This window comes from Ramularia collo-cygni, assembly GCF_900074925.1.
Source record: "Ramularia collo-cygni strain URUG2 genome assembly, contig: RCC_scaffold04, whole genome shotgun sequence".
Classification (NCBI taxonomy): Eukaryota; Fungi; Ascomycota; class Dothideomycetes; order Mycosphaerellales; family Mycosphaerellaceae; genus Ramularia; species Ramularia collo-cygni.
In genome coordinates this window covers 1043725-1066639 of record NW_019716258.1, presented here as the reverse complement: position 1 = coordinate 1066639, position 22915 = coordinate 1043725, and the positions used below count along the sequence as shown (strand labels likewise).

The following is a 22915-nucleotide window of genomic DNA, read 5'->3' as shown; positions in this document are numbered from 1 at the left end:
ACTCATCTTGTCTTCTGGGCGAATTTGACCTCTTATCAGCACAAAAGGCATTTCGACCAATCACTAACAATACAGCCGAGGGAGGTTCCTAGAATTGAAATTCAAAGGACGAGCACCTACAACTCGGTAAGATACCGTACACGAACTTCAACTGGAAAGTACCTCTTGGCCATATGGGTGCAATGCGTTTGGAACAGCCCATTTCGCGCGGGAAAGCGCGCCGCTTTTGGCACTGACGACTATCTCACGGCCCCAACCCTCTCTTTCATCGAGTCGTCGCGCTGGTTTACATGATGAAGAGAAGGCTTCAAGATGCGATCAAGCCAGACAAGAAATACTGATCGCCACAACCAACTGCCATAAATTATAAGCGCCGCTCTGGAATCGCGCTAAATATGGGCCAATCGATATGCAGCCAAGACTTGCCAGCTCCTTCTCAGCCTCACGCACCTCATCAGGAGGCACGTCTGCCAGCTGCGTCCTTATTAGTCACAAACCTCGAAACTTCCTGGTGGCCTTATATTCAGCCGTACGAGCTATGACGCGACCGCAGATATAATATGACAGAGCTGTCTGCGCTCAAGAAAAGCTATACCGCACTAAAGTCCTCCAAACACTGACCCGGAGATGCTCAAAGCTTTCCAGAAAAGCCCGCTAGAAGTCTCGCCTGATAAAATCGGCGGTGGATACTTTGCGTSTGTGGAGGCACGGAAGAGCGACAAGGTAAGATGCTGTTCAATTCACAAAGCACGGCACTTCTAACATGGATAGAATTYGCCGGGAAAGCCCATAGTAAGGCGTTTGCAGGAAGCAGAAGTCGAAGATTGGACATGGCAGAGAGGATCATTCGCATCACCAGTGCTGCTTCCCCGATCAGATAATAGCCCGACAGATTCCTGCACCATTCGGATCCTCTTCGCTCAGCCAGAGTCAACTTTCCGCCATGCCATACCCGAAAAGCTGGCGAAAGGAACCGTCTTGAAAGGTCTCGGTCTACCAAGCCATACATACTCAGCCTTACAATTGGACTCTGGTATATACTCCTCCCACTGTTTTCCTGAAGGGAGTACGGTCGCGACTTGCAAGTCCTTGGCCTTTGTATTCCGAACGCCACAGCTCAAAGACTGCAGCATCGGCGGCTTGTCAATCTCTCATGACTTCAAGAAAGGTTTGACGACTGCTTTGATTCTGGGCTATGCCTTTGATTTGAAGGAATTTCATGCGAAGCCCGACATTACGCCACCAGCACTCGTGCAATTCCTAGAGCAGCTGAACGATTGCCAACAGTGCTGGGGACATCCACTGCTTCTCCCGTGCTTGTTTCTGGTAGAACATGCCCGCCGCGTACAGCATTATGTGATGGGAGCTTTGAGCCGGAGGGTCGTGCTTGTTGAGCATAGTATTGGGATTACGAAGACTGGCCGATCTGGAAGGACGGAACTGGACTTTCCCACCGACTATCAGCATGCAGATGATCAAAAGCTGTTCGTTGCTGAGCACATGCAGCGGCAAAACGCCAAGACTTTGGTTGGAACAAGTATGTGATGAACCCAGAGATTCTGCGACCTTTGAGTAGACGATACTGACCCTACGCCCCTGCAGTCAATGATTTGTCGACTACGATCATCTTTGCCCAACGTTCCCCACAATGGGACGTTGCAACGATCGAGTTTCTCTCGAAAGCGCTCGAGTACCAGCGCCTACGAGATTACAGCGATGTTGCTAAYAACATATTCCGAGAGACACTAGACTATCTAAGAAACTACTGCGAGTCTTCTTCAGAAGTTGTACGATCCTCAATGGCAAGAGTGGAATTGCAATTGAACATTGTGAGTACACCCATTTGTTATTGCTACACAACAGATCATTGACGTTTCTCAAAGTTGTACACTGCCATTGCACAAGACGATGGACAAACGGGTGCGAGGCTAGCAGCATCGGCCGGGAAGGATAGTACGAGCATGAAGATCATTGCGTTGATCACAGCCGCCTATCTTCCCGGGACCTTCGTGGCGGTACGTCTCCGAGATGGGATGTTCATCCCATWCATACTGACACTCAACACTAGACGCTCTTCAGTATGGGCATGTTCGATTGGGAAGCCACCACGGTCACTTCCTCGTTCTACATCTACTGGGTCGTTACTGTGCCTTTGACCATTGCCACACTGACAGGCTGGGCTTGGTGGTGGAGCATTGAGAAGGAGAGATTCGAGCGGGACGTACAGCAGGCTGTGACGAATGAGCCAGCTCAGAGTAAACGGAAGAGGTATTGGAAGGGAAGATGGAGTTGAGTTTGGTATGAGTGTGTGAGTATCAGGCCCACAGGATGTAAGGAAGCTGTTTTCTAGAATGATGATGATGGCAAGAGAGGAACCAGAGCACTAATTCTSTTCTCCTCCTATTTCACCTTCTCCCTACGGACCAATGTGAAGTTCCCACAGCCCTCCAAATGGCAAATTGTATCAAGAGGCTGTTTAATCTGCAACACATCGAAATCGACGCACAAAGGCCGTATCTCTAGCATCATCGTGCAACAATCACGTTCAAGTTTTCGACAACCACCTCACTAACATGACGACTGTCGTGCACGTGCACGGACTCGATTCACATCACATCATGTGCCCCGCGATTGACAGGCCCCCACCAAACAGAAGCTGCCGTCATCTTTCACGCTCATCAAGGACGCTCCTCCAACTTCAACCACCATACCAAACAACAACCAACCACGCCAAACAAAGACACACATACATCCCGCAAACATGTCTGCCGAATTCACCAAGGCCGCCGAAGACAGCAAGAAGCTGGGAAKCACCCCCGACAACGACAAGTTGCTCGAGGTACAATGATCCTCCGCTCCTGCCCTCTCTGCCCTACTGACTGACGGGGGCCAGTTGTACTCTCTCTACAAAGTCGGCAATGGCGAGGACATTTCTAAAGTCTCCAAGCCAGGTGTCTTTGACCTCAAGGTAAGTTTTTTATACCCCCTTCTTTCTCTCTCTCCCTCTCTCTCCCGGGGAAATCTCAGGCGAATGATGGCGGCTGACATGTGGGATGATGATTCACAGGGCAAGGCCAAGTACAACGCGTGGCAAAAGGAGGTCGAGGCTGGGACTACAAAGGAGGGTGCGCAGCAGAGATATATTGCTCTTGTGGATAAGCTGAAGGGCGAGTTGGGATTTAATGCCTAGGAGTATCATGGAGGACCTCGCAGCAGCAGWGACTATGGTGTAGAAGAGTGCAGATGTCAAGGAGCAAACAGTATGCAGATTGGAGACTGGCTATTGTACCTTGGTGGGCTCCATGGGGTTGATCAGGCTGAGTGTATGATTCTTGGACCATGAGATTACGAGACGAATTCCATTCTGTCTGTCTGTCTGTCTTTCTAGTGCTCAATATGAGGTAGGCTTAATGGTCATGTGCTAAGCTGATGTAGTGGCATCTCACTCCTCCTCCTACCGTGGCATCTAAACAGACTGATTGACATGGCAACTTCTGTGAATGCATAGCGATGACTCCTCGCACACTCAAGCCGCCGCCCCTCCAAGCACCATGGCCTGCACACTCTCCCAATCACTCTTCACTGTCGTCAAGTTCTCATATCCCCCTTCCAAAACCACGATATCATCCTCAATTCTCACGCCTCCAACCGCCCAGTAATTCTTGAGAACCTTCTGGTCCACAACACCATCCCACTTTCCATCCTCAAGCTCCTTCTCGAGTGGGTACTTTCTGAAATATATACCCGGCTCATTGGTAATGACAGCTCCCGYAGGAACCGTTCCTCTCACACGGAGATATGCGAAGAAAGGATTCGAATCAGCGTAATTCGCATTTCCTCCCGTGTCATGCGTGTCCATTCCTAGGTAATGACCAAGACCGTGAGGGAAGAATCTCGTCGTGATCTGGGAGTCTAGAATCTCCTGCACAGAGAGATCCTTGTTGAAGATGCCTAGCTTCTGCAGGCCTTCTGCCGCGACGATGTGAGCTTTCATATGTACATCTTCCCAGACCATTCCTGCTTTGATCATTCCCATACATTCCGTCTGCATGAGAAGGACGAGTTCGTAGATCTGCTTCGATTCTTTGGTGAATTTTCCATCTTTGGTGATGGGGAACGTGCGGGTGATGTCTGCGCAGTAGCAGCTGTATTCGCAACCTGCGTCGAGGAGAATGTTGTCTTTGCCTTGAAGGGGCATGTCGTTGTGGACGTAGTGGAGAGTACTACCTGCTGTACCGGCAGCACAGATACAGCCGTAGGCCTGCTCTTTGCAGCCGTTGGCGTGGCAGTGCATGACGAACAGGGCGTTGAGCTCGCGCTCGTTGGAAGCACGTGTCGCTGAGGCCAGGACTTGTTCGTGGGCGTAGGAGGAGACGATGTTTGCGTGGCGAATTAGAGAGATTTCGAAGGAGTCTTTGACGACTCTGCATGTCTCAATCGCTTTGCGGGCCCAGTCAAAGTCGATTTCTGGATCCGTGGCGAGGACGTTTTCTTGTTTGAAAATGGACAAGTCGGCGCGATCTTTGATGACGAAGATGGGAGTCTTCTTTTCCTTTCCGAGCATGCTGACGAGAGACTCTCCAGATTTGAGGTCATCTGTTGTGAGGACCTGGTCGATGTCGTACCGTTCCTTGGCTTCATTCGGAAGGAGAGGCAAGCCTGCCCACATCACCGACTCTGGATCAACGGGAGGAATCCATAGCGTTGATCTGTCAGAGGCGATGTCGTATGCAAAGAAGCAGTCCGGTTGATCACATCCAGTCAAGTAGAAGAAATGGCGACGTTGTCTGAAGTGAGCAGTCGTATCGTCGTCTTCGACTATCTTCTCGCTCTGGCCTTCCAGGTAGATGACTCCACTTGATGGACCGCCATTCTCAGCAATCCATTTTGCGACTCTCCGTGCGTGGGCCTTGGCTGGATACTTGCCAGAGGGCGGCTTGGGAAGGTTCGGGTTGGCGATTGGCTTGGGCGCCATGGTGTTCCTGGTCATGGTGTTGCAACTCAAGGTCAAAAGATATGAATGTCAAAAACAGTGGTGGTGTTACAAGATACAACACTAGTGCCGGCTTTAATCGGCTTAGGCCAGCAACAGTCAGAAAGTGTAGCACATTCGAGTTGAGAAGTCGCTGCTGAGTATGCACATTGTACATTGGCAACGGTCTCCAGGCGATGTACATGGCTATGCCAACAAGTATATAGTACAGACTACGCTCCGCCCTTCGGTGTTCTCGGAGTGCCACTACCTTCCAACAATTTTCGAATCCTTTGTTGCGCCTCTTCTTTGTCCATTTGACCATCCTTCGGGCTTCTTCCCATCTCAGCGTCAAAACCGCGAAGGCTAGAAATGGGCGAGGCATATCTCCTATCCGCAAGAGAGAAACCATAGTTTGCGCTGCCTGCGGTGCCAGGAGCCGCCATAGGCGAAGCCTGRCCCATTGCGTTTCGAGCCTCGATAATCGGCTCCACGTGGGAGGTCTTCACAGCGATAGACTCCTTATCACCACGGGTGACGTCGAGACGAATGTGTCCCTGCTCATCGATGTGGGCGATTTCAGGGTGAACCCAGACTTTGTTGCCATGCTCAAGATCGGGGTCGAGCTGATGGGTCATACGCTCTGCATCTAACCATTGTTCTTCCTTGGTCTGATCTGCGCGGACTGCTGCATTTCGCTCAGGATGGTACGATGCGCCGTTGGGATCGTTGGCGACAATACCACCGACTCCAAGCCTTGCTTGGAATTCATTGCCCTGTGCTCGCAGGCGAGGACTGAGAACACGAGCGAGCACAGGAGCGCGATGGGATTGTGCTCCCCACAGAGGATGCATTTCCATGAATGCATTTGTGCGTATATGCGAGAGACCAGCTGCGGGGTGTGTCGAAGGCGGACCAGTTACGTCTGATCCCAAGCCGGCAGACATTTTGTTTGCGAAAGCCTCGTTCTGACTCACAGCGCCCTGTGGGGCAACTCGTACGCCAGGCAAGTCCAGGAATTCGCAAATTGCTGCAGTAAGCTCAGAGCCCAAGTGCATCTCAGAATGTGCGTCGCGGAGTCTCTTCTCCTCCGTTTCAAAGTTCTGCTCCACGCTTCTGCGAATACTCTGAATCCGATCCGCGGATAGTTGTCTCCCAATGCCTTGATCGCGCAAAGATCTCTCCTCCTCCTGTACTCGCTGATCTGCTATGCGCTGGACCAAGAACTTGCGAAATTTGTCCTTTYGACCTGCGATCGTCTTTGCGACGTAGTGGTTGAACTCGCCCTCCTGCATGCCAGTGATCCAAGGGCTGCTGTACTTCCATCGTTTCACTCCCAACGTATCTGCGAGCAGGGCATTGCTTCTGGTGGGCAAGCCAGGAATTGGAGGTCTCGATGATGATTGGTTGGAGTTGGGATTCAGACTTGCAACGACATTGGGATCGGTGTTATCCAGATTGTCCTCGTAGACACTTCGAGCAATGCGATCGGTATCCGTGTAGGTCGACCTTGTGTTCTTGGCCATTAAGGGCACGCTCATTTCCTGCCATTTCCGCTCAGTCAAGGTGTGATCGGCGGCGCTTTCGAAATCGGTAATGTGTTGAGGATTGTCCTGAGCGCGGACACGAATGACGGGAGTGGAAGTGTAGCGGGTCGCCTTTCCGGGCAGAGCACGCTTCAATCCCCAGTCACCGCGGAAATGTGATGAAGCTGGCGTGGCAATGGCTTGATGTGTTGGATGAGGCAAGGTTGCCGTCTCGGATGCGCGAAAGACGCCAGTTGAGGTGGCCTGCTCCAGCGCTGGTGTGGGCAATGGCCGGGGCAGGGAGAAGAGGCGAGATGTCTGCAGCAGCCGCGCCGTCGGCGAGTTCATTGCTTTCGACATGACGGAGGTGGTGTTTGGCGCTCGCGTCTGCACCGTCTGCCACTCCCGCTCCTCCTGTGATTAAGAATCTGGAGGAGATGGCGATGTGATCAATGGGCGGAGTTGGAGACGGAGGTGCCAGACTAGCGCCGTTCTGCAGAATTTCCCAAGTTGCCTGCTGACCGACCTCAGCTTCAACTCCACAACATCATGACCAGGTATACTAGATAGCCAGCACCAATTACTCATTGTTCTAGCCAACACATTGTCGAGCTTCAACGTGGTCAAATCGGTGGCACCCGGTCCTCCAGCCTTACAGCACTCTCCGTCTCCCTTCTTCTGGTCCACTCGCAATGGAAAGGTCATGGAAACTAAAATTCACAGCCTTCCACAACCTTGACTTGTCATGTCAGTGCTGGATACTCTAGTCTGGTACTGGTATTGAATACTAGTATGGAAATCAACGGCAGGAGGTGAAGAGAAGAGTCCTTATAAGCTGCTTCATTGGATCTACTATGAACAATTGTGACGCGAAGACCACGACACGATAGACTACACGACTGATTGAAAGATTGCGAGCTTCACGTGAGATAGAATATTGGAAGCGTGATATGTGAATTTTGGTTTCATTGATTATCTAAAAGCAGAACCCATTGCGCCATGATGAAACGCCTTTATTGGTAAGAAAGTCACGCCGCTCACCTTGTTGCCATCACACACTCCGCGAGAGCTTACCGTCAAAGTCGACGAGAGGACTCGGACTGGTACCGCGAGCTGTAGAGGTCGACAGAGGGATTGCGGCGCTCGAAGAAGGAAGTGCGACGGTCGGGGAGGTACCCGGGAGCCTCCTGGATGGATGGAAGCCTAGAGGACTGAATAGACGACCTGCTGGACGAGGGATGCTCGCTCCAACCCGGCCCGATGTACGCTGGGTCAGTGTAGGCAGGGTGAGAGCTGGAGGTGCTGGAGTAACGGTTGGAGCTGATGCTAGCTCGCGGGGTACGATCGGAGTCGTAATGCGGTGGGCGATTCCAATCCGCGGAGGATGAACGGCTTGATGGCTGGCTGCCCCAGTTGCTTGACACGTGATAGGGGTCGCGGGCAGCTGCCTGTGAGCGGCGATCCCAGTCGCTGGAAGAGGTGCTAGGGTAACGAGAAGACGTTGAAGCACTGAGATGGCGGGATGAGCTAGACGTGCTGGGATAGCGAGAAGAGCTGGATGTGCTGGAAGAAGAAGAGACGAAAGGATTCGTCATATTCTCGGCTTCGTGCACGAACGATTGGGAGCCGGAGCGCGATGATAGGCCCGTTCTCGCCATGTCGAACGGTGAGGTGGAGCTCTGCCGCGAAGAGTGGGCAGAGGCATACCGCGAGGGTGGAGGTGTGGTGTAGGGATCGCGGCCCCTGTTGGAAGGGTCGCGATAGGAGACTGGTGGTGCGGCGTGAGAGCCGCTGCGCCGAGACGCAAAGTGGTCCCGAGGGAGAAGGCCCGACATGCTGGTGGGTGTTGGGGTTGATTGTTGGGTTGGTGTTGGACACGTTAGGGATTGCTCGAGGCTTCGTTTTGGATCGATGCAGAAGTGCTGCGGATGTGTGGTCTATGCCAAATTGCTGACCTGTGAGCTGTATAAATAGTGCCCTCATGTTTGAATCGTAGGGATTGTAGAATGGCATTGTGTAATGTTAATGCATTGACAAGGCTGGCAGCATTGTTTCATCGATAGCGTATGGAAATGCCATTGCTGAGTGTACTCGATAGCGTATGGAAAATGCCATTGCTGAGTGTACAGCATCTCTTTACAACGAAGGCTTTTCAGATCCACACAATCCTCTCGAGCATCCTGACTCTAGTGCGTTAGCAGCGTATCATTGTCGCAAAACCACCGAGAAAGCGGATCTTTGGCCATCAGGATTACCTGCCGATGCAAAAAGACGCTGTGTCGACAATGCATTGTAGCTGGAGACATTCGTACAATTGTATCTTCTTCTGGGCTGACGATAAGATTGTGTAAAGGATGTAGTGTGAACAAAGGAAAACACTCTCTCAGCGTAATCATCTCAGAATGCTCCGAAAACCTGGAGCTCTTTTGTCGATACAGGGGATGAGGTGCGCCAGTGAGTGGGATTCTATCAGATGAAGTGATGAGGTGAAATGGAGCGGGATGAGATCTCCTATCTGCGAGCTGTTCGTCGTTCGTCTGGAGGGCACTAGATGGCAGAATGGTAGACCTATGATGGCGGTTGGTAAACTGCTCAAGCTGAGCTTCTCGATCGATCAAAGAAGCCGAGACATGTTGCAGGCGAGAGTCCGATTACATGGATGAAAGTGGCCATTTAATGTGCCGCGTTGCTCTAGTGGCTCGGGGTGGGCACACCTGCAGCAGTTCATTGAGGCTTGAGGCACGACAGGAAGACTTCCCCCGCATGCGATCGGGTGCCGTGGGACGTAGAGTTTCGGAGATAGTCGTCGTTTCATGCAAGACGATGGTCTGGCCCAGCGGAAGCATAAAATTTAAGCTGGGTTTCCAGGGTCCAAGGTGAGGGACCCGACACTTTTGGGGGATGCATGTGAAGGGATCTGAACAGATCTGTTGTTACAAACGTTTCCCTTTAAATGGCAATAACCGTTTCCAAGGCAGACGAACAAGGCAAGTGCAATGGAATGATCAAATGGTATGTTCAATAGAAGTGAGACCGACGCTATTGTACGATAGGCCAACATCCGCCCTTCGCCGATCATCACGCGCCTGGAAAACAAAACATTAAAACCGCGCTCCACAGCTTGCACAGACTTGGTCAACTGCACGGCTGCACCAACCTTGCCAGTGGGTCATGAAGTACCAGTTTCACGAGCTCCACCTCTGTGCTCTTCGCTCGAATGTGGTTCTAGCAGTCCGACTCTTCACCATCAACGACACCCATCGACCCCGCGAAGTGACCTAAGTGACCTGCTCTGTAGCTGCACTTGACCCAACGTTGCCAACTCTCAAGCCCATGGGAGGACTGTGGCGACGACTTGCCTAGACACCCCACCCACGACTCTCGAGGTATGGAAGATGGCGTCTCGCACGCCTGTCCGGAGGGCGAGCAGCGAGACCAGGCCAGGTCGCCGCCGCCGCCGCCTGATCGTAAGTATTGGGACACATAACTGGGAAGTCGGCATGACGCTCACATAACGGCAACAGCAAACATAGACGATGCGACGGCCTCCACCCTCGATCCCACCCTCGACAAGAGATCAGACACGCCGATGCAGCTCAGCAGCGCCGACTGGGACATAACGTCCATCTCGGCACTGGGTGCCCTCCGTATGCTGGTTCAAGCGCTCGAGAAGCTCGCCGACGCAACCGGCGATGTTCCTCCTACGCCGCCTGTCTCTCGTCCGACGACACCTCGGCGCATGGAAGCTGAGCGTGGTCACAGGCGAACTCCTTCAACCCCATACCGAGCTGCAGGTGCAGTCGGCCTTCCTTCACTACACATCGGCAGTCCCGAGGCTCATCCACATGAGCCCATCACAGTAGAGGTTGGTTCTCATGCAGAGGATATGGCTGTACAGCACGCAGCCATAGCACGTCGCTTCTTCTCCAAGACAGCGCCGCCTTTCTCTTTGGGAGACTACCTGCTTCGATTCCACCATTTCTGCCCCCACTCACCAGGTGTATACCTGGCTGCTGTAGGCTACATCCACCGACTGTGCGTTTCAGATCTCGCTGTTCCCGCCACAAACCGAACGATCCACAGACTCTCCCTTGCTGCAATAAGAGTGGCAGCAAAGGCTTTGGAGGATAACAAATGGGCACAAGAGCGTGTTGCGAAAGTCGGAGGCGTCAGCTCGGGACAGCTTATRAATCTGGAGATCACCATGTGCTTTCTCCTAGACTTTGAGCTTTACACAGATGAAAAGATCATGGCACGCCGGATGTTCTTGCTACAGGAAGCAGGAAGGCATGGCATTGGTGCGAAGGGCCGACTTAACGACGGCTTCCAGCTCAGACTGCCAATGAGGGCTCTGGGCGTCAAGTGAAGGAAACAAGGCAAACTTGAATTGCAGAATGACTTTGATACGAGGTTTGATGCGTATGGCGTTCACGGGAGTCTGAACGTGAGTCGTCGGAGGATACCCATGCAGCGTTGCTTTTCAAACGAACTTGATGATGATTTTGCAGCGAAAACGACAGCCAAGGTGCCTGAACGCAGGCGCAGAGTGAGGATGATTAATGAAGAAGATTATTTTGAGTCCAGATTACTAAATTTGGTGATCGCTTCCCTTTCGCTTCCCTTTCGCTTCCATTCTACGGTGCCGAGATTATGGGCGGCACACTCACAGGTGCTCGTGCTGGCTCTGATCATGCTGCTTGTCAGATTTATCTGCAGCATCTCGAATGGACATGCCTCCCCATCTGGTAATGATGGGGTTCCCGGTACCAGCAATTCATCGATTGCTTTTATCGCTGTCTTCAACAAGGTTGCTGCAGTTGAGATGATCATCGAAAATTCAATCCTTCCAATCCCCTACGCGAGWGGATTAGGGCATGCCTCGCTTGCCAGTGCGTGAAGTATGTTCATTTTTCTTCTTCAGCTTGACAAGGATGTCGATGAAGTTCGCATGGCAGATGCATGTCAGATAGCGTGACGGCACGCGGCCGTTCAGCACTGCAGTCTCTGCACAGATACTGCAGATCGCAAACGACGCTTGAGATGAGGATGCCTTACCGAGTGCAGTGTTGGTTGGGATGGGTGGCTTTAACGAGCGCAGCGTCTGATTGCATTGAAGTTACAGCCCATGGTAGCTGAGTACCATGCCTTCTTTGGCTTCTGAGGACTGCCAACAGCGCCACAGCCTTGTGGTGTCTTAGCTCGGGAGGATGGAACTCCGCTGTGTGGAGACCATGTTCTCGCACGATCCTGCGAACAGGAACCAACAGTCCGTGCTCGACCGAACATCATGAGCGCAGCCATCAGCATATGTAAAATGGGCACGCGAGCTGGCAACGCGGCGAATTGTGGCATGCCGATCAACTGCATGTCACAGCTTCGTCATCGGCCTGGAGTCTTGGGAAGCGCTTGCATCAGCGAACAGAGTGTTTGTTTGTACGACCTGCTGAAGAAACGAGACTGTCCCGGGCCAACGTGCTGTGCAGCATGCACGTTCCCGTGCGAGGTGTGGGTGACCAAGGTGACGTTCTGTCATCAGCGCAAAGAGAGTTCCTGGGGCTGAGTCGCAGAGGAACTAGGTTCCAAGCCTCCACCATCTGCTCAGTTCTGGACATGAAACACCCTTTTATCACGATGAGGTCTGTCAAGGCACTCCAGAAAAAAAAGCACAGGATGCTTGGTGGTGGTATGCAAAAATGACAGCCTGATGTTACTCACACACGCCGCCAGCCTCGCTCGTGGCGGAAGTCGTCTGGTTGGTCTGGTCATATGTCATGATGGTCGAGTTCACTGGTGTAGTCATGGTCTGCTTGCATCGGAAACTCTTCCTGAAGTTCTGTGTGTCGAGTAACTCACATCGCGATGAAAACCCAAGCACCGAACTCTCGTCATTCGGGTGGGTTCAGGGCGCAGCATTTCCTTCGCTAATATCCCACGATCTCTCCAGTTCCGAGCTGTAGGTGTTGGTATTCTGGAGCCACATGCGGGCGGCTTAGACTATCTTAGACCAATCCTTGGTTCAATCATTCTGCAGGAACAACACGCTACGAGACAACGAACGAACGGKAGGCCTGCCGTTTGCACTTTACTTACATCACCGCCCACCTGGGCGTGTGGCAGGCATACATGCAGAAGGCGTTTGCTACATCAACCACCCAGACATTGTTCGATTGCAGACACTGTCTCGTGCAGGAGCAGGACAAAGCGAGGACCCGTACTTTCTCACTTGGACACCACCAATTGGCCGCCCTCTTCTTGCCCACTTAAAAGTTGCCCTTCTTTTCGCCTTGTACCTTACAGGTATTCTTCTTGACCAACTTCGAATCTTTCCGTCACCCGGACCCTTCTGTCTTCTCTCTTCCAGAATTTCCGAACAGTGGTAGAAGGATTCCGAAGCACCATTACTGCCTAGCCTGGCCTGCAAAGCCACATCCAGTCATACCCACGCCGCCCTTAAGAACCAACACCTGACCATTACGACGCCTTTCAGGCACCCATATCTTCGAGAACTCAGGTCGTTCAAAAGATCTTCTTTATACCAACACTTCAGTTGATCCATCGTTTCAACTTCCTTTGCACACCACCACCACGATGTGTGTCATTGAGCTCAAGACCTACCGGCACTCCGATGGACGTCGGAGCAAGAAAGAGAAGACCCGTTTCTGCCACGAAGGGCTAAGGAGGGGTTCTCTTTGCGATCATGTTGAGCGTAAAGGGACCGCTTCCGCTCCAGTCTCCGACGTTATGGCCTCGTCCTCGAGTAGACCGTCTTCCTCCGCAGATATCATCACCACTGGCAGGGACGGCAGAGAACGACAGTACATCCGCGTTAGCAGCAAGCGCTCCTCACTGGAAGCTAGCAGTGCCAACGCCAGGCACTCGGCTGAGGTACTCTCCAGCTCATTGTCTCTAGCTACCCGAGAAGTTCGACCATCCGCTTCAGGTGGCGATCGTCCTCATCGCCGCTCAATAAAGTACTCGTATGCCACCGCTCCGGACAGGAGTGTTGGCCTTGATGGAAGTACCGATTACGAGCGGCCTCCATCGCTCGAGGTGCCTCAATCAGGCGGTAATGCTGAAAGTCCAACAACACAAGGCCCGTCACTGCGGAAAGCCCGGCCACGTGCCATCATTGTCGATACTGGTGCTTCGATGACCGGCACCACGTCCTCGCTCGGACGATCATCGCCAGGACTCAGCAATCTACCTCGTCTGAGCCGTCACGTCCAAGACCTTGATGATGATACTGCCTACGAGGAGTCCAGGGGCAAGTATCAAGCACGAGTCGACTCCCTCGCTGATGACGATGAGTTTGAGGCTCGGTCACTCCCAGAAGAGGACGAGCGACAAGTTGATCTCGGCAAGGAACGTATTGCGGCCTCCGAACGATACCAAGAAGAGCTCATCTCCCGCGATATCGAAGCACAGGAGCTCCAGCAAGCACAACTAGAACGTGACCTCAAGGCAGAGGCCGATCGTCGTCAAGACGAGCGTGTCAGGCGTGAGATTGCAGCACAGAATGAAGAACAGGCTCGACTGGAACGGGCTCGTATTGCTGAGACCCACCGTCGACAGTCTGATCGTGAGAGTCGGGAGGCCAAGGCACGAGAAGAAGACCAAGCTCGCCGCGAGAGGAATCGTAAAGCGGATGCCGATCGGCGGAAACGAGTTCGAATGAGCCAGGAGGCAGAAGTCCAAGCCAGACATCGAGCCGAAGAAGCACAACGTGAGCGCTATCGCCAAGAAACAGCCGCTGCTCTCCAAAAAGCCACCGAAGAGGAGCATCAACGCCACGTCAACGCCGAGTACGCCCAAATGGCTCGTGAGCGAAACGTTGCAGATGCGCATGTGCTTGCCGCATCTTCTCCCGCTCTGCAATACTATGAGCCACGCAGCGTGCCTATCTCACCTCGCGAAATCACCTACACAGCCGTCCCAGCATCCTCCCCAATCTCTGCTCGGCACATGACAAACACTTACCTCACCCATGCACCTACATCGAGCAGGCCGGTATCCGCGAGATACCCTGTTRCCATTCACAACAACTACTCCTCTACCACTCCGAAGAGAGACAGTCTGAGAGAACATGGTGATGCTGTGATCGCTCAGACACAAGCGGCCGCGGCGCAGAATCGAGCGAGGCGGTTGAGTACTTCGATGGGTCGATTGGGGTTGCGGGACGAAGAATTGGATGGTGTTATCGATGCGAGGTTGAGCGGCCGGCAGTCAGCGGAGGGCTGGGAACGTCAGAGGGTGCGGGAGAGGTTCGAGAGGCGGCAGGAATATTACTAGAGGTGATGGGGGAGGCGTTGGTTTTCGGTGTATTGTCTTGGGTTCTGCAAGAGGTCTGGAGTATATCGACTTTGCAACAAACGTCGGGAAATTTTCTTCCGGAACGGGAAATGAGTGGGACAGCAATAGGATACAGTTTTTTCATAGCATTCCTACATCGCATGGCTTGTACCATTGATGACTGCTATCGTACCACGTTCTCTCTTCCACACCTGTACTGTTGGTGTGACGTTCAGTAGCAAAGTCTTTCGACGGCCGCATGAACTTGGCAACTTCCGGACCGTGGCACGCACTCACGCCTCTTCCCTCTCGAAGCCTTGCTGATTGCCTTGCAAACAATCCTCTCCACTTATCTCTGGGCATGCTATGCACCAGTGATGACAGAGCTCTGCCTCTCAATACTGCCCACACCCTGGTTGGCGACCGCGCCACTTCCGGACATTCCCATGCCGGGCGGTGCACTGAAGTTACCCGAGCCGCCGACACCCATCGCATTGATCGCATTGATCGCAACACCACTCGGCTGTCTGTTGTCGAGCGCATCGTAGTCGAGCGTGTGCTCGCGACGCTCACGACGCCAGTTCACTGGGTCGAAGAAGATGTAGATACCGCGCTCGCTGCGCTCGTCAATGCGTTGGGGTGCTATTCCGATGGGTGCGCCGTTGGTGAGGTCTTGGCTGGGCGAGACAATGCTCAAGTTGGCTTCGCGAGTGTCCTTTTGCAACCACCGACGGAGCAGCTTGTGCCAGCGCCATTCGCGGTTCGAGAGCTCTTCAGCTGCGCGTTCCTGCATGACATCGCGTGGTGATGTGTAGAAGATTTGCAGAAGGGTTTCTGATTACTTGTCAGTCGCTGGGCAGTCAACGGAGAGGGGCAAACATACCGTCGCTGAACGCGTCAATGCGTGTGGCCATCGGCGGGACATTAGTTACGGTGTAAGCATCCGGCACGTTGAACGCAGGAACAGGCTTCCTGCTGTCGAATAATGAGCCTGTGCCCGTAGCATCAGGGAAGACGTGGAAGGTGGGGTGGAGGGGCTCCGGAGAGTCCAAGTCCATGCCGAGTTGGTTGAGATCCTGACTCATGAAGAGGATTGAGTTGCTCATTTGAGGTGGGAGTGTTTCGTCGACCACACCGCCGATGTCGAACTGCTTTCGAGCTTCGAAAATGGCGCTGAGACCTGCAAGGCCAAAGTGCTCTTGATCGGTCATTTCGGACCACTTCTTCACAGGCTGTGATGGCTGGGAGGTCTGCGGGCTCTGACTTGGGGCTGGTTGACTCTGAGGAGTCTGTGCCTGCGAACCGATTGGCGCTTGTTGAGGCTGAGAGAAGGTATTTGAGGCGTCGCGGATGGGAAGCTGTGAGTGTTGGCCGTTGGGCTGCGGATGCGACTCCTCGGGGGAGTCGAGAGTGCTGCCAAAACCGTTAGAGGTCCTCATTCCGTCGCCATTCAGTTGTCCGCCAAGTGGCGGGAACTCATTTGCTCCGCCGCCATGGTCGCCAGAAGGCTGCTGTGAACGGGCGCCATCGTAGTGATCAGCGGAGTTTGCGTGCGACGGTGCTGCGGACGGTGTGCGCTGCTGTGATTGTAGCTGCGCTTGCTGCGAGCTTTGCTGTGGCTGCTGCTGCTGAACAGGCGGTTGACGAATGGCATTGTTGCTGTTCCAGCCGCCGCTGTTCTGCTGCTGGCGTGGTGGCCCTGAGAGAGTGGGAAAGTCACTGTACGAGGCAATGTCAGCTTCCATTGTCCGGATCGTTTCTCCGGTCGTGTGTGATGTATCAAGGAAGTTGCTGTGTGCGTCGCGAAACGAGTTGACACCGCAAACGCCAAGCATACCATTCACACAACGTCTTACGCGGAGTCACGCTGTGTGCGTCGCGAAATGAGTCGATGCCACAAACGCCAAGCATACCATTCACACAGTGTCCCACACGGAGTCATATCTTCGAATCTCCAGCGGGTGATGGGGAGGAGCAATACAAAACATACCTCAAATCGATGGGGGCTTGACCACTGCCACCGCCTATCGCATTGGCATACGCAGTGAGCTGCGACCGTCCCTGGGCGAGACCGGGAGCACCGCCTGCGAGTCCACCAAATCCGTTGGCGGAAGCTGGAGTGCCGAAAGACCAATTGGCACCAGCATTGCCATTTCCAAGGCCAGTCTTTTGGGTGTTCTGCAGTCTGGGTGTCTGCCGTGAGCTTGGCTGCGCGCCGTACTGGTTCATCGACATGTTGCGGAGTGGCTGTGGTTGAGCCTGGTTACCTACGTAGTCGAGCCTGTCGTTAGTTGATGCTTCATTCGTATGCAAGGWAATAGCAGCGCCAATCTGCCCGTCAGCTGGTGCTTGATCAAGCGCGGCTTCTAGGATTCGCTCGACATTGGCAGGGAATCGGTGCTCTTCGGGAGCAGTTTCATAGGACTTCTCAGTTGGAGCGCTGGGAGCACTTCCAGAAGATCCGTATGCGGTGTGGTATGCCGATTCTGCGAGCCCCTCGACTGCTCCATCTTCAACTTGAACTCCACCCTCAGCTCCCTCTTCAGCATCGTCTTCAACCCCGTCTCCAATACCGTTCAAGACGTCCTGTTCAGCTTTCCCAGTGTAGTCAAATGCGACAAATAGTGTCTTGTTCTTCTTCTGCTTCTTCCGAGACTTGGCCATCCTCTTCGATGCGTGGGAATCGCGCATGAACCATTGTGCCAAATACCAACAACGAACAGGAACGATGTAGATGAACAGTTGCGAGTGGGGAGTACCTACCGCGTGACGCATTCATCGTATGCGCTTCCCAATTGTTCCGTCCGCACTTGAGGTCCCAAGGACCGTAGCATCAACTCCGCCTCCTTCCGTATACGTTCAGGAATGATGTCGCAGGGTTGGTGTGAAAGTGAATGCCGAGCGGACGTGGTGATACAATCCGTAGTYGCTAGGTGTTGAACTCGTGTGAGGTTGGAAGATGGGTCTTGAAAGCGCACGAGACACCGGACGGTTGACGTGCTGCAGATGCAGAAGCTCGGTGCACGCATAAATTAAGGTTTGCACTATTTCGCACACCGCAGATCAAAGCTCGAGCTCCACTTGCAATCGATGCTTACGAAGAGTGCTCCATCACTTGTGGAGTTATTTGGCAACAAACACAAGATGAGCGGCCTATGCCACAGCTTCTGAGCCAACCTTCATTGTATAGCTCAACAGCGTTGGATGGACTAGACTCTGATCAACCCACTCAAGCCTTTGCCTTCCCTGGTTCAAGCTCCTGACTCTGCCTCCGCTTCGTCCATTTCCCTCTCACATGCATCGCGACAGCAATGGCAGAAAGCACCTTCCCCCATCACGGCACAGTAGGCAGTATTGACTGTACTTGTTACGGTGGTAACAATGGGCTCCGTCTGAGACTACCAATCCGCCCAACCTCATCGAAATTGACTCTCCAGACATGCTTGTACCACGGCGGATCTGCAATGTCTGCGCACCGCCAACTCCTCTGGCCGCAAGCCATATCATCAGGCCTTGGAGCGCAACACTCAACTCTCTTCCCTCGTATATCGCGAGAACGGTCCACAAATTGCACCTTGACGATTCGATGGCTTCGGTTTGAACATCTGAAGATCGACCATTCGTGTTTCGGGGCATGATCTCAACCCATTTCTGCTCAGGCGCATCCAACGGAAGGAAAGGATCAGAAGACTTCGGTCCTCCTCCAGCACCAACCAGATTCGGCAATAGATCGGGATGGTGGTTAAAAGTAGCTTATATCAGAATCATCGCGGTCCTGGGCATCGAGGAAGTACTCCAGGCCAATGAGAGGGGATTTGTTTACTTCACTTGTGATGAAATGGTCGTGGCTCAAATCTGATGCCCTTTTCTTGCTGGGAGTAGCGCTGGTCGAGACGGATCGGGAACCTGGAATGCATGGTAGTTGGAATTTAGGAGGAGATGCTGACCGTTTGTAGAGATTGTGTAGTCCATTATAACGGAATAGTCAGGCGTAGGATCGTGTGCCTTTTCTCCACCGAAGACGGAAGCGTCTTCTCGGAAACCTTTGTCGAGCAACGCTTCTTGAAACCGTGTTCAAAGTCTCCAGACACGTTCGGCTCTTTCACGATGAAATTCGCCACTACGGTCATATCTTCATCGCTCGGTGCGATTCTGCTGGGGGGATGTAGCAGATTCTGTAGTCGATGTCGWACGAAAGTGACATCTTTCGGTCGTTTTCCAGTCGTTCTGTGAGCTTCTCCTCCTTGCTCAAAATACCGTAGTAGCTGAGGAATCCAATAATCCAGGAATAACCAACTTGCCAAAGCACGGGAGCCGTTGCCGGCTAGCCACACCGCATTACCAGCCGTGGAGTTTGGCGATGGTTTTGGAAGAGGAGTCTTGCTAGGCTTTGTACGTACTTGCGTAGATGATGAGCTCGACGGCGAAGATGAAGATGAAGATGAAGATGAAGATACTGCCCGCTTTTCTTTTGTCATGTACGAAATGATGCTGGCCACGGTGAGATGCTGGGGAATAGAGGTAGAGGCACAACTTACTCTTTTGCAGTCTGCCTAGGCCCGTCATAGACGGTGGGTGAGCTGGTATGGCCCTGGTATAGAAGGAACATGGCAGGTTCTGTACTCCCCAACATGCTTCCACAGAAGTCGAATGATTCGTCGTATATCACGGTACAGTCATATGACGTTAGATAGATATCCGGCGAGGCCAGGACTTCTGCGGCATACTCGAACTCCGGCACGAAGGCTTCATGGTCGGCTGAATGAGGAACGTAGACTATTCCATTTCCATGCAAATCAAACAGATTCTGCGATGTATTGCGATCTGATATCGCCGCTTGCATRGCAAACTAACAGTTCACCAAGACCGTCTCGTGCTCTTCGAGGCATAGGGAGGATGTCGCAAGTGTCAAGTCGAGTACACCAGAGTGTATTTCTGCGATACAAGACCATGCAGCGCAAGCTGTAGCGAGCCAGTAGTACCAAATAGCCATGATCTGATGGAATGTATATGAATCAAAGCATGAGACTCAGAAAAGAATGGATTTTCCCATTGCTGCCACGTGAATCTGCCCGCGTGGCATACTCCAGGGGATCCGATAGAGGAGCCTTGAGGGTACACTTGCGGACTTCTATCCGTCCTTGGGATGGCATCGAGGTGTCTACGATATCCTATCCTATGAGATGATTGATGGGTATATGGGCCAGCCTCCAAGGTTGTTGTTGAGGCGTCGCGTTTTCGGATCATCGTCCACTAGCGCGAATTTGAGTTTAGCCGAGGACTTACACTTCACCTTGGACCTCCTAAAGGTAGGTACTACTTCGCCACTGCCATCAACAAACCGTATAAGTCTATCGAGCTGACGCCTCTCTCCTCTGAGCATCATTGAAAGAACACAGCCGTGATGGATGTATTGGTCCACATAAGAGCCAGACGCGTGAGAGAGACAGAGCAAGATTACCTCCGAACGCCTACAAGGCTAACATCTGCTATATGCAGGGCGTATTGGATCTGCAGGCTCGTGGCAGTCCGAATGTTCAGCATGTTCCGCTTTGACCAGACTTGCAGACCTCTGCAGCTTCCGCAATTGGTGTAGATCGGATGCACGCAAGCAGCATCCGCTATAGATCTGCGTTCTTTACAAGTTCTCTCTACTTCCTCGAACCTCTTTCAGCATCTCAAGATGATTTCACTGCCTCTGTTTTCACTGGTGCTTCCGCTTGCTTCTGCGTTCAACTTTGGGAGCATTGCCTATAGCAACCACTTTGGTCTGCTGGGCACCAACGCTTCCTTTGACTATGTAGTAGTCGGTTCGGGCCCCGGAGGCATGACGATGGCTGTCAGGCTGGCAGAAGCAAACAACTCTGTGGCCCTCGTCGAAGCCGGAGGGTTCTATGAGAACGAAGGTGGCAATAGGACGCTGGTACCCGGCTACTATGGGGAGAACCTTGGAAATGTGGGAACAAACTGGAACTTCATGACCAAAGTCCAACCACAACTATACAACCAGACAGTCCGATATGACCGTGGAAGAACATTGGGCGGTACCAGTGCGTTGAACGCCATGCTGTACCAGCGAGGTACAAAGGGTACACACGCCGCATGGGCTAGAGCAGTGAACGATATTGCCTACGATTGGGACGCTTTCCTGCCATACTTTCAGAAAAGCGCGAATTTCACTCCTCCAGACATGTCCATACGAGCAGCCAACGGTTCTGTGCCAGCTCCGGGTCCCGACGCCTACAGCGCAGAAGGAGGCCCGCTCCATGTCACTCACACGAAATGGGCATCGCCTTTTTCTTCGTGGGGTCAGTTGGCTCTGCGAGAGATGGGCCTGGCTGACATCCAGGACTTCGATAGCGGTGATCTCATCGGTGCACAGTATTGCCCACTGACAGTAAACCCGGACGATTCGACCCGTGCTAGCAGCGAGGCAACCTTTCTGCGAAGCTACCTCAACACCGCTCGCTCTCACTTGCAAGTCTACCCACACACACTGGCGCAAAAAGTCTTGTTCAACCACGAAAAGACTGCAACTGGTGTTCAGGTTGAGAGTTACGGACAGACATACTACTTGCACGCCGCTAAGGAGGTCATCGTCTCGGCAGGCGCCTTTCAAAGTCCTCAGCTCTTGATGGTTTCTGGCATTGGTCCTGAGAGTGAACTTGCTGAACACAACATCACTACGGTCTCAAATCTCCCAGGAGTTGGCAAGAACATGGAGGACCACATTCTGATTGGCGTTAACTATCTCGTCGATATCACCACGAGCGCAGTTCTGCAGAACAACACGATTGCACAGGTCTACGAGAACATGTACCGAGAAAACGGATCCGGTCTTCTGGCCAACACCGGCGCCGATTATCTCGGATGGGAGAAGCTGCCGGAGAAATACAGAGCAAACATGTCCGCAACCACGCTCGAAGCTCTGGATAAGTACCCTACAGATTGGCCCGACTTCGAGTTCGTGGTCGGTAGCTTCCCCAACACGCAAGTGCTGGACCCAACACTCAATTACGCTTTTATTCTAACCGCTCTCATCACGCCGCAATCCAAGGGTACCATCTCGCTAAACTCCACTGATATGTCAGTCGCTCCTATCATCGATGTGGGTTGGCTGACCAATCCGATCGATGTGGAGATGGCCATGGCAGCTGTGCGTCGCGGGCGTGAGTTCTGGGCTACGGATGCTATCCAGCCCATTGTTTTGGGAGAAGAAGCACATCCTACGAAGAACACTACTACTGATGCTGAGTTGGAGGAGTACGTCCGTAAAGGAGTCACGACCGTTTACCACGCATCTTGCACTTGTAAGTCTCCATGAATTTGTAGGAAATTGTATGAGTGCTGACAACAGTGCAAGGCGCTATGGGTACGAGCGACAACCCTATGGCGGTCGTCGACTCGAAAGCTCGAGTATTTGGTGTGAAGGGGCTTCGTGTAGTCGATGCATCTTCATTCCCATTCTTGCCACCTGGACATCCTCAATCATCTGTTTGTAAGTGCAACCCCCATCAAGTACTTGAAACGGTGTACTGATTTTCATAGACGCGCTCGGCGAAAAAATAGCAGACGATGTCATTCAAGGACGATAGTGGTTTTCCATTTACTTGTATAAACCATAGACGAATACAGATTTTTGAAACCTGAGACGACTTCCAAGCTCCCACATCACCTCTTCATGGCAAGCCAATCAACCTAGCAGCCGCCATAACAAGGAGCGCTTTCAGAGAAGCACATTAGTGGGTGTACAAATTGCAAGCATGCTATTTGCCCAGTGCCAGTCTTGACGGACCTCTTCTCGTCGAATACTATACATTGAAGGGAAATTCCATACCTGAMACCTTTCGAAATTGAGCCGGCAACGGGACTAACTTTCTGTCCAGTGTCATTCTTGTTCATCCTTGTAGCGATCCTGCTTGTCGTGTCGAAGGCTCTCGAATCTTAACTCGAACGAACGGAGCAAGACCCGGATTTATCATGCTTGTGTCAGCGTTGTGCTCACTACGTCCGAGAAGTGACGAGTGCCCGAGAACAATCGCCTCAGCTTGGGTAATCAAAGATTTAGGGTTTCACGACTTTTGGTGCTCATGCCAATGGCGAGCTCTTGCGTCACCGGGATATATAA

The 22915-nt window shown here is 52.7% G+C and overlaps 11 protein-coding genes; 5 read left to right on the top strand and 6 right to left on the bottom strand.

The window, feature by feature from the left end:
* Positions 1-627: 627 nt before the first annotated feature.
* RCC_03519 (uncharacterized protein) lies at positions 628-2293 on the top strand (the record flags this gene model as incomplete). XM_023768805.1 has 5 exons in its annotated part: positions 628-723; positions 772-1537; positions 1603-1829; positions 1884-2015; positions 2069-2293. 5 exons carry the CDS (start codon positions 628-630, stop codon positions 2291-2293), a joined length of 1446 nt encoding a protein of 481 aa, XP_023624573.1.
* Positions 2294-2761: 468 nt separating this feature from the next.
* Positions 2762-3190, top strand: RCC_03518 (related to acyl-coenzyme A-binding protein (diazepam binding inhibitor); the record flags this gene model as incomplete). XM_023768804.1 has 3 exons in its annotated part: positions 2762-2839; positions 2894-2968; positions 3068-3190. The coding sequence occupies 3 exons, from the start codon at positions 2762-2764 to the stop codon at positions 3188-3190; spliced, it is 276 nt and encodes a 91-aa protein (XP_023624572.1).
* A 336-nt stretch (positions 3191-3526) lies between these two features.
* Positions 3527-4975, bottom strand: RCC_03517 (related to Probable Xaa-Pro aminopeptidase PEPP; the record flags this gene model as incomplete). The annotated part of the gene is made up of 1 exon (XM_023768803.1): positions 3527-4975. The coding sequence occupies one exon, from the start codon at positions 4973-4975 to the stop codon at positions 3527-3529; it is 1449 nt and encodes a 482-aa protein (XP_023624571.1).
* A 230-nt stretch (positions 4976-5205) lies between these two features.
* RCC_03516 (uncharacterized protein) lies at positions 5206-6858 on the bottom strand (the record flags this gene model as incomplete). The annotated part of the gene is made up of 1 exon (XM_023768802.1): positions 5206-6858. The coding sequence occupies one exon, from the start codon at positions 6856-6858 to the stop codon at positions 5206-5208; it is 1653 nt and encodes a 550-aa protein (XP_023624570.1).
* A 716-nt stretch (positions 6859-7574) lies between these two features.
* Positions 7575-8333, bottom strand: RCC_03515 (uncharacterized protein; the record flags this gene model as incomplete). Its single annotated transcript, XM_023768801.1, has 1 exon — positions 7575-8333. One exon carries the CDS (start codon positions 8331-8333, stop codon positions 7575-7577), a length of 759 nt encoding a protein of 252 aa, XP_023624569.1.
* A 1553-nt stretch (positions 8334-9886) lies between these two features.
* Positions 9887-10864, top strand: RCC_03514 (uncharacterized protein; the record flags this gene model as incomplete). XM_023768800.1 has 2 exons in its annotated part: positions 9887-9965; positions 10032-10864. The coding sequence occupies 2 exons, from the start codon at positions 9887-9889 to the stop codon at positions 10862-10864; spliced, it is 912 nt and encodes a 303-aa protein (XP_023624568.1).
* Positions 10865-11583: 719 nt separating this feature from the next.
* Positions 11584-11865, bottom strand: RCC_03513 (uncharacterized protein; the record flags this gene model as incomplete). The annotated part of the gene is made up of 1 exon (XM_023768799.1): positions 11584-11865. The coding sequence occupies one exon, from the start codon at positions 11863-11865 to the stop codon at positions 11584-11586; it is 282 nt and encodes a 93-aa protein (XP_023624567.1).
* A 1221-nt stretch (positions 11866-13086) lies between these two features.
* RCC_03512 (uncharacterized protein) lies at positions 13087-14787 on the top strand (the record flags this gene model as incomplete). Its single annotated transcript, XM_023768798.1, has 1 exon — positions 13087-14787. The coding sequence occupies one exon, from the start codon at positions 13087-13089 to the stop codon at positions 14785-14787; it is 1701 nt and encodes a 566-aa protein (XP_023624566.1).
* Positions 14788-15151: 364 nt separating this feature from the next.
* On the bottom strand, positions 15152-17566 carry RCC_03511 (uncharacterized protein; the record flags this gene model as incomplete). XM_023768797.1 has 4 exons in its annotated part: positions 15152-15621; positions 15671-16506; positions 16778-17054; positions 17551-17566. The coding sequence occupies 4 exons, from the start codon at positions 17564-17566 to the stop codon at positions 15152-15154; spliced, it is 1599 nt and encodes a 532-aa protein (XP_023624565.1).
* Positions 17567-18758: 1192 nt separating this feature from the next.
* RCC_03510 (uncharacterized protein) lies at positions 18759-19630 on the bottom strand (the record flags this gene model as incomplete). XM_023768796.1 has 2 exons in its annotated part: positions 18759-19278; positions 19326-19630. The coding sequence occupies 2 exons, from the start codon at positions 19628-19630 to the stop codon at positions 18759-18761; spliced, it is 825 nt and encodes a 274-aa protein (XP_023624564.1).
* Positions 19631-20470: 840 nt separating this feature from the next.
* RCC_03509 (related to choline dehydrogenase and related flavoproteins) lies at positions 20471-22382 on the top strand (the record flags this gene model as incomplete). XM_023768795.1 has 3 exons in its annotated part: positions 20471-22097; positions 22151-22285; positions 22336-22382. 3 exons carry the CDS (start codon positions 20471-20473, stop codon positions 22380-22382), a joined length of 1809 nt encoding a protein of 602 aa, XP_023624563.1.
* Between the last annotated feature and the right edge of the window lie 533 nt (positions 22383-22915).